The sequence below is a fragment of the Zingiber officinale genome, chromosome 9B, assembly GCF_018446385.1.
Source record: "Zingiber officinale cultivar Zhangliang chromosome 9B, Zo_v1.1, whole genome shotgun sequence".
Taxonomy (NCBI): domain Eukaryota; kingdom Viridiplantae; phylum Streptophyta; class Magnoliopsida; order Zingiberales; family Zingiberaceae; genus Zingiber; species Zingiber officinale.
The window spans coordinates 27,040,900-27,050,026 of NC_056003.1; the positions used below are offsets into that span (position 1 = coordinate 27,040,900).

At 34.3% G+C, this 9,127-nt stretch overlaps 1 protein-coding gene across 1 annotated transcript; it reads left to right on the plus strand.

The window, feature by feature from the left end:
• The first annotated feature begins 587 nt into the window (after positions 1-587).
• Positions 588-8,876, plus strand: LOC122024347 (signal peptidase complex subunit 3B-like). Its single transcript, XM_042582961.1, has 7 exons — positions 588-721; positions 819-970; positions 1,863-1,910; positions 2,725-2,787; positions 6,878-6,931; positions 7,814-7,900; positions 8,497-8,876. The coding sequence occupies exons 2-7, from the start codon at positions 845-847 to the stop codon at positions 8,620-8,622; spliced, it is 504 nt and encodes a 167-aa protein (XP_042438895.1). The 5' UTR covers positions 588-721; positions 819-844; the 3' UTR covers positions 8,623-8,876.
• The last annotated feature ends 251 nt before the right edge of the window (positions 8,877-9,127 follow it).

Below are 9,127 nucleotides of genomic sequence, written 5' to 3' on the forward strand. Positions count from 1 at the left end.
GCGAGCGATTTCGCCTTTTACCACTTGAGTGATTGATGAAATGCCCCTAAGAAGGTGCCTAAACTAGAGGATGACAATTTTACTATAATAAAATAAGATATCATTTCTCAGGAAATCCTCTCACTTTCTAGTTATTTCCTCCGTATAATTTAAATTTAGGGATGAACTAGAAAAGAATTTTATAATTTATTTAATTATCTTTTACTATAATTGAGTGGATGATGAAATGTCCCTGGGATTATGGTACCGCGGTTGGATATTTAGGTTGTCACTTAAACACCCATGATTTGATCCTCACTATGATGTATTTGTAAGAATTTTTTCTCCAAATGGAGGACATAATCAAAAGATACTAGACTTCTGGATTGGCCATCATCATGTGTACTTTTCAATTTATTTTGATAGTTATGGAAAACTTTTTGGGATCAAATTAGTCACTCTTAAAATAGTGAATGACACGGACTGAGATTATTATTATTTTTATTACGAAATGAATAAAATGGAAAATAAATACGCTTCTTGTCATTTGCTGAAATAACAAATATATTTTTAAATTTATTTATTTATTTTAAACGCATACGTCCATTGTTTTCCAAATAAGTACTCAAGTAAACGTCCGAAATAGGGCAGGCGTCAGATCTCTCTCGCTTCGACGCAGGAGCGCTTCCTCTCGTGGGTCGGTTTCCGGTGGTAGCTCGGCGAACTATCCGACGCTGCAGAGGTAAAATTGCTTTGACCTATCTCCTTCGCCCTTTCTCCCACTTTGCGTCCCCTGTAAGTTGTGGAGGTTGATCCTGTTGCTTGATTCAAACCCCTAGGAAGAAAGAGGGAGGAGTTTGAGACGATGCATTCTTTCGGCTACAGGGCGAACGCTGTGGTGACGTTCGCCGTCACCATCTTGGCTGTTACGTGCGCCATGGTCTCCCTCTCAGACAACTTCAATTCTCCCTCGCCCACCGCCGACGTCAAGGTAAGGTTTCCGGCTAGGCCGTTTGAAGATTATCAAGCCCTTGTTTTCCTCGATCCCTCAGATCTTTGATACATACTTCCTACTAGTGTCCCGATATATTCAGTTGCATCGCTTGCATCTTGATTGGAACCATAAATTCTATGGAATTGAAGTTCGATTTTTAACGTTGTCCTATGCTACTGTGTTTGTTAAAATAAATAGGAATGGTAATTCTATCATCCCAAAATTTTAGCATTTATATATCGATCAAATAAAGGTATATTTTGTTTGAGAATCCCTAGTAATTTATGGGCTTCAATAACTGAATTACAATGGTTATGTTTTTCACTCTAATCTGAATTGGAAGTGAAATTAGACTCCTCAGAAATTCTTTCCTAAGATTTACTTTGCGATTCTTTTTCAATGGGGATTGGTTCCAGAGAAGGTTAGTTCAGTATAACGGTATTGCTTCAAGTGTAATAGTTTTTGATCTCTTAACTGCCAATAGAAATTAGTCATGACCAATAGGCTGTGTTCCATATGGAGTATTCTTTTATTTCATATGAAACTAATTGCTTTTCAAAATAATTGGAGAAATCCTCTAGATTCCTGTGCCATAGGCCTAGATGGTATTCACATCCCAAGTCATCCCCTAGATGGACTTGAAGGTATTGAGCTTTTTATAAGGGGTTAAGTCTGGACTAGAGTATGCAGATGATTAGCTATAAATTTAATATTTTCATATGTCCCTGGACACACCATATTATTTTTTTGTTAATCATTTTACTCTTTTCTCAGTAAAACTGATGATTTATCTCTTACTACTTGGCAATACTTCCATTATATGCTTTTCTCATCCTTTTTGTTACTCTTTCTGTTTCTCAACATTTTTGCTCATTTTGTTCTTCTGCAGGTTCTTAATATAAATTGGTTCCAGAAGCAGCCAAATGGGAATGATGAGGTGTGCTATTGTCATGTTTTTATTATTAATGCAAAATATTGCTTAGCAACTCACTACAATTATACACCTTTTTTGAATTCTCTTCTGTAGACAAATGACAGCATTTGCTCTTGCAAGTATGCTTTATAATAGACTGAAACACTGATGTTGATGCAAAGTATTATTAATTAGCACTCTACGATTGTGCACCTTTCTCCCTTCAATTATGTGGAAAAATGACAATGCTTGCAAGTATGATTTGCAATAGCTAAAACAATGATGCCACACAACCCTTCTCAGTTTCAGAAATTTTTTACAGGAAGTGTGGAAAAATTTCGTGAGATTTTACTTGAAAGAAAATTTCACATTTTGTTTTCCAAAATATTGAAGCTTTGAGTGCAAATTCAAAATGTTTCTCAAGGAATCTTAAACTAGTTGATACATATTAGCAACACTGGCATTACCCACATAGGCAGTTGCTTGAAGATTCTTAAATAACACCCTTATAGTAATCGTAAGAAATTATTGGTATTTCTTTCTTTTATTTATTTATTTTACTTCAATATATCCAATGGCAGTAGCTTTTGTAAGGAAACAATAAGAATGAAGACTTGCCCATTTCAAATTTACTATATTTGAGAAAGAAAGTGTGCATATCTGGATGGAAATTCCACTGGACTAATTAATCTGATAATATAGCGTAAAATTTCCTTGCTCCATATGCTATTAAATTATTTTTTGGTCACTGCTAATATATCTGGGAGCTAGGGAATGTTGATTATATTGCATTAAGTATGGATAGAAAAATCTAATCATTTACTGTTATATTTTCCAGGTCAGCTTAACACTGAACATATCGGCGGATCTTTCATCTCTATTCACGTGGAATACTAAGCAGGTTTGCCTTATAAGTCATAAGTATGTTGTTGGTTATGATAATTAGTAGACATCATTTCTTGACTTCTCTAGGTTATCATCCAATTTGGCAATTTTTTTTAGGTCAATTGCTTTTAATTATTTTCAAGTGTTGGACATGTTTGGTCCTTTTGAAATTACTTATAAGTAACAGAGCTTATTGTTTTGTAATTCGAAGTTGTTAAGAATTATTTTTTATATGTTAAAAATTAATGTTAATTGGAATGCACTTTTAGTTGTTATAGTAGCAACTTAACTGAGCTTATTAGAGTTCCATACTTGTCATCTATAACTCTAACTCCAACATGATCTTTAGATCACTGTAACTAATGTTACATATAAGGTCGAAGGCATGTGTTGTTGATAGCTCCAAGATGCAGACCGGTTGTGATAAGCCACACATAGTCGGAGCCCCATATTTGACAGTAGACAACGATGCTTCTCCACAACATGGGTATCAAGGAATTGACACAACCCACAATGGGCACGATTGAGGAGATTTGTCACTTGGAGTTCTATTAAAGAAACCTATAGGCAACTATGACTAATGGAGAAAGGGTAGCAATGGTGACACTATGCACAGGCAGTAGTGACCCATTGAACAGGCCATTGTACTCAACCTTCGGAACAATGTCAAATGGAGACAAACGGTTTCTGTGTAAACATCATAAGGAAAAAATGTTTGCTGACAACTCTAATATGTATCTATGTATATGTACATGCACACAAAGGGTTTTCTATACTAATTAATGGAGATCATAACTTCATGATAAGTTAGAAAGCCAAATCCAAGACTTACGTTCACAATCTTATTGTTTTTATTGGACATGTCACATGAGGGACCTCTGTGCCCTTGTTTGTCTATTTGATTTGACTTAAACCCCAATTAACATGGTATAATTTGAGATAATTAGTTGCTTCAGATCTCAAGTAATTGAACGTTTAGTGATTCTGTTGCATTAATTTGTTTCGTCACAATTAGATTCAAACCAGTATATCTAGATCTATTTAAAAAACCACCTTTGGTTGATGGAAGCTTGAAGAGACCTCTTGCAATGAGGATGACATCTCCTTGAAGATGACTCTTTCCCACACCTCCTTCTCCTCTAAGTCAGTGAGCTCGATTGCTAGTGTCACCTCCACCCCTCGCATAAACCTTGCAGATGACATGAAATTATTAAATTCTTGATTAACAAGCTGGTCTAGGCACCGTATGGGACAACCATGCTTCGGCTTGTGTTGAAATGGAGGTTGAGCTACCACATGTCATGCTTGCTAGGCAGGACCAGTTTAGAGCTGTCTTAGGCCTGACACGACATGCCTAAAGTCTGGTTGACATAGCTTGAGCCCAAGTACGACGTGTTGGCACAACCAATGAGTTATATCACAACCTTGGAGTATTATCATCATTAATTTATGAACTACAAACATGAGATTGTGTTATAATGTTTACTTACCTATTTCACAAAACAACTTTAAGCCTATAGAAAAAATACTCGTTGCACTATTTTCCCCCTCAAATTAAAACCTCAATCTTGTAAATCTAGTCAAATTTTCAATTAACAAAGAGCATGTCTATGTTTTAGAGATTTTTTAAATTCCAACTTTGATGTGTAACAATCTAATGAAAATGATAACTATAGACCCATCCTGTGAAATTAGTGCCACATTGACTTCTCCAATGGCTTTAAGATTCAAACTAACACTACATGATTGACTGCCTTATGTAAATTGTGTCTCTTTTTGCACTATTTTCTTTAAGATTTAAAATATTATTCTATTCTGGAATTTAGGGGCTATTTAAAATATTTCTGTTGTGGCAATGAATATGACTATAATAATTAGATTATTGAATTAGAATCGGAGAACCAAGTTACAAAAGATAACAACCATTATTTGGATTAATTTTGATGCACGTTGAAATATACAAAAGTGTATTGAGTGTTGATATGATAAGATACTCATCATCATGATCGATACCGAAGACATGAGAAATATTATTACAACCCAACACAACATGTGATTTCTAGCCATAATTTTCTCAGCCATATTTTTGATCGCGGGAGAATGAAATAAGTTAGGAATGGAAGGGAAAAATAGAGGCTCACCATGGAAAGTGGTAGCACTGAAGACAAACTCTTGCCTTTCTACAAGGAGGAGCACCTCACCATCCTCTCCTAGTTCACTAGTGGTGTCACCACTATCCTCCACCTTTGTGGAGTATAGAAGATGCTTTGCCACAAAAATACACAGGAATAAGGCCTTATGCAAATTCATCCACTGCAGGATGTTCTTGTCATCCTTGAATTAGTTCCTATTGCACTAGCAGTGCCTTTGCTTTTATGGATCTCAGATTGGATGCTCTACTATTAGAAATGTAAGTGGTAGTATGATTGAAAATATCCACAAGAGATCAATTCAACTTTAGGCATCATCTTCGCCCTTTTTACAAGAAAATAAGTGTCTTGGGAAGAATATGCCATATGTCAAGCAGAGAGCAAAGGAGCCAAACCCGTGGACTTCAATAGGAATATAATGAGTGTAAATCATAAAGACATTAATCTTGCTAGTTCTTAATTGATCAAAGAAGACTACGTTGGTTGAAGAAAATAGTTACCCTAGATTGAAGCCATGGTTGAGAAATATCATGCAAGGGCAAGGGCCTTTAGAAGGTGTGGGAAAGTGTGTACACATAACCTGATTGACATGGATGCCATATGTTTCAAATTCTAGTCATAAAACACATGATCTTATGTTCTTATCTATGTTTACTCAGACCTGGTATGAGCGTTGGTCTAAAATATGTGAATTCAAGTGTTGAACATGGGTATTCTTAGATATCTTTACACTTGATCAATGTAAGTGCCAATGTTGACTGAAGGTGTCGGTGGTCGACATGGGTATATAGTGGAGACAAATGGAGATTTAAGGATCTTTGTATATAAAATATGGAAGAGTCCCATTGGGGTTCATGTAACTATCCTTTCTTATTTGGTACATGTGAATCTTCACTCTAGAAATGAAAAAGTATTATATATATCTTTGAAACTTAGTGGTATAAATATGGAAAGAGGAAATGGTCTTCATGGCAAAAAAGGTGTTATTTAATTACTTTCAGTTTGCTCTACTGTTGAAACAACATATATTCTTATTTAAAGGATCTATCTGAGTAGACAGAGGTAAAGGTTGGATATAAAATATCAGAAATTATGGATCACAATGTTGATTCTTCTAATTAAAATTTTGGAATTTTTATAGTAGGTGCATTTAAAAATATCTTAAACTTATATCTTTTGACGAATTTGAAGCCTTTTCATTTTAGATATCTTGCATGTTAAAAAAGTAACTCACTGTTCCTTTCTAATATTGCTTCAGTTGATATCATTTTTCACCATCATTTTCAAAGGTAAAATATAACTTTAGCATATCATAAAATATAATTATTTCCATTTTTTGTACTCTTGAATTCAAAATAATTACTTTTCCTATAGAATTTTGACTTTTAATATCTCAAATTCTAATTTATGGAAAGATTTGTCATAATGAAATCTTATTATTCAAAAAGAGAAAATTAAAAAATCAAGTCGCATCTTTCATATGGTTTTTCTTGATTCAAACCACAGAAGTAGCAATATTGTTGCAGGAGTAGCTATACTGCTTCATCGTTACTCTGATTCCTGATCCAATATTGCAATCAAAACCTATAGTTGGGATTTGAACATCCACATTTTCCTGTTCATAAGCTTCTTAACACTGAAGAAGCCTCATTACGCAAAGTCTTTTAACACCTGGAGAATTAAATATACAATTTGATATTTTTACACAAATAGAGGAGTTTTATGTGCTGGAAGCTTAATAACTGGTCCTGGACTACAAACTCTTAGTTCCCTGGGTAACTTAATAGTAATTACAAAGTTTCCGGCTAGGCACACACCTAAATAACTTCATGAATAATAAAGTGATTATTCCATCTACATATGCTGTCCATAATAGAGCACTTATGCAATTCCATTGCAGGATTTATTTAGAAATTCATTGACTTCGGTCTTATGGTTTTTAATTGCAATATCTAGGTGTTTGTCTTTGTAGCAGCTGAATATGAGACACCTCAGAATGCCTTGAATCAGGTGAACATTAATATTTAGATTTACTGCTGCTTTGATTCCACCATAGCTTGAGCAAGGATAATGTTTTCTTATGATTCTGTTTAGTTTACTAGTGTGACTGGTAAAATGAAATAAGCATGTATTTATGCATTATTGCCCAATTGTTTTGTGTTTTGAATTGTGTTTTATTGACTCTTACAGCCTGCTCATTTGTTTTTGTTGCCCAAGTAGGGTTGGTGCATCATGTGATAATAAGAACATAGCTCATTAAAGTTGAATGTCTAGAAGTAACATATCTTTGTCTTTATTTCCATCTTTTTTCTTTATGAGTGAAATTTATCAAGACTGTAATGCTATCAGGGATTATAATTTGAAATGTATTGATCATTTCCCTAATTTTCTTGCCCTTCCTTATTAATTTTTTTTTTGGGACTGATAGATAATCTGATTGGATCACATAGGAGAGAAAGCTATGTTTCTGTCACTTTTTCTCGATAGACAAAAAACTACATATTCCTTAAAGTAACCCCAATATATTCTGAACATGCTTATTGAGGAAACAAAATATGGAATGGTATTCATCATGATTATTTACTTCAGAAAAAATTGGTAAAGGGGAAAGACATGTAGATTAACTTATATGAATGTTGTGAGTGGCTAGCTACATTGAATTAGTGTTGAAAGTGCAGAGAGGGGAGGGAGATCAAGTTTTGAGTTTAATCTGAGCTATAGTTTCGCTTAAACTCTTGGTTAATAAAATTTATTTTGTCCTTTCAAGTTTTGAGGTTACTTTTAGGTAGCATAATCGACACCCACTAATATTCACCTAATAGACTTGTTTTCATTTGTGCTGTTTTTGCAGTCGTTGTTAATGTCATAATTTCCTCAAATACGCTCTGGCAGGTTTCACTTTGGGACGGAATCATACAATCAAAAGAGCATGCTAAATTTTGGATTCATACCACAAATAAGTACCGTTTCACCGACCAGGCAAGAGATGGCCCATTCCCTCTTTATTTATATGATACAAGTTTACTTATGTACATCACGATAACTTCTTCCTCCATATTTTTACTAGTATTGGCTATTGTTACTCGGTAGATGGTATTCATCTGTTATTCTATAACTATTTAGAAAAAAAAAATGCATGGATGGATTCATAGCAGTTATTGACCAACCAAATGTTATTAAATTTGATAAATGTGTATTCTTCTTTCCCATATCTGCTTAAAATCTGGTCACTTCTGGGGTAGGCCGTGTGTCTCAAATATTAATACATTGCATACCATGATTAATAACCAGATTGGCTTTAAGCTCCGATCATCCATCTCATCCTTCTTCACCGTTGATTTTTTTTTTTTTTTTTTTTTTTGAGTTTTTCATCCTATGTTTTCAAGAAACTTCTGTCCAAATCTTCCTTTATGTGTTTTATCAATTTCATCTCTGCATGAATGTTTCTCTGGTTTCTGTAGCTGAAATGCCCAATTTGAAAGAAAGTTTCCAACGAGCAGGAGCAAAGACCTGAGTTAGCCAATTCTTGTTTTGATGCTTGACAACTTAAATTCTTCCTTTCCAACTTCATGCAGGGCAACAACCTCAGAGGCAAGGATTATAACATGACACTTCATTGGCATATCATGCCGAAGACTGGCAAGATGTTTGCCGACAAAATAGTAATGACGGGATACTACCTTCCTCAGGATTACAAATAGTAAATGCTTGCAGTTAATTCCTCTAGCTGATTTAATTTAAACATTCGAGAATTTGATACGATGTACGATTCTAACTGCAAGTTTTGCAAAAGGGTAGGAGTTAATGTTGTTGGATTTTCTCGCCTATTCCTCTTATGTAGGCTTTTGTACCTTTTCTGGGGAAAACAGCAAAAGTTAGGTATCTTACTTTCCTGCACTTGTGTATTATCTTTTTCACCACCATTTTGTCGATGATAAAATCTCCTTTTGGATAATAGCTTTTCAGTTTGAATCATTGTGTCGATAAGCTTGCTGATTGAACGAATGAGAATTTAGGTTGAAATTGTTTGTTTGAATTTAATTTGAAAAAAAAAATCATTTAACGGTAAAGTAGAGAAAATTGGGAGATGTTTAAAGCACAATTATTTGGGTAACTTAACTAGAGTTCACATATTTAAAGAGAGAGAGAGACTAAAACTAGAAGCTTAGAGAAAAGTTACTTTTAAAGTCAAGTTCCTCTTTAGTT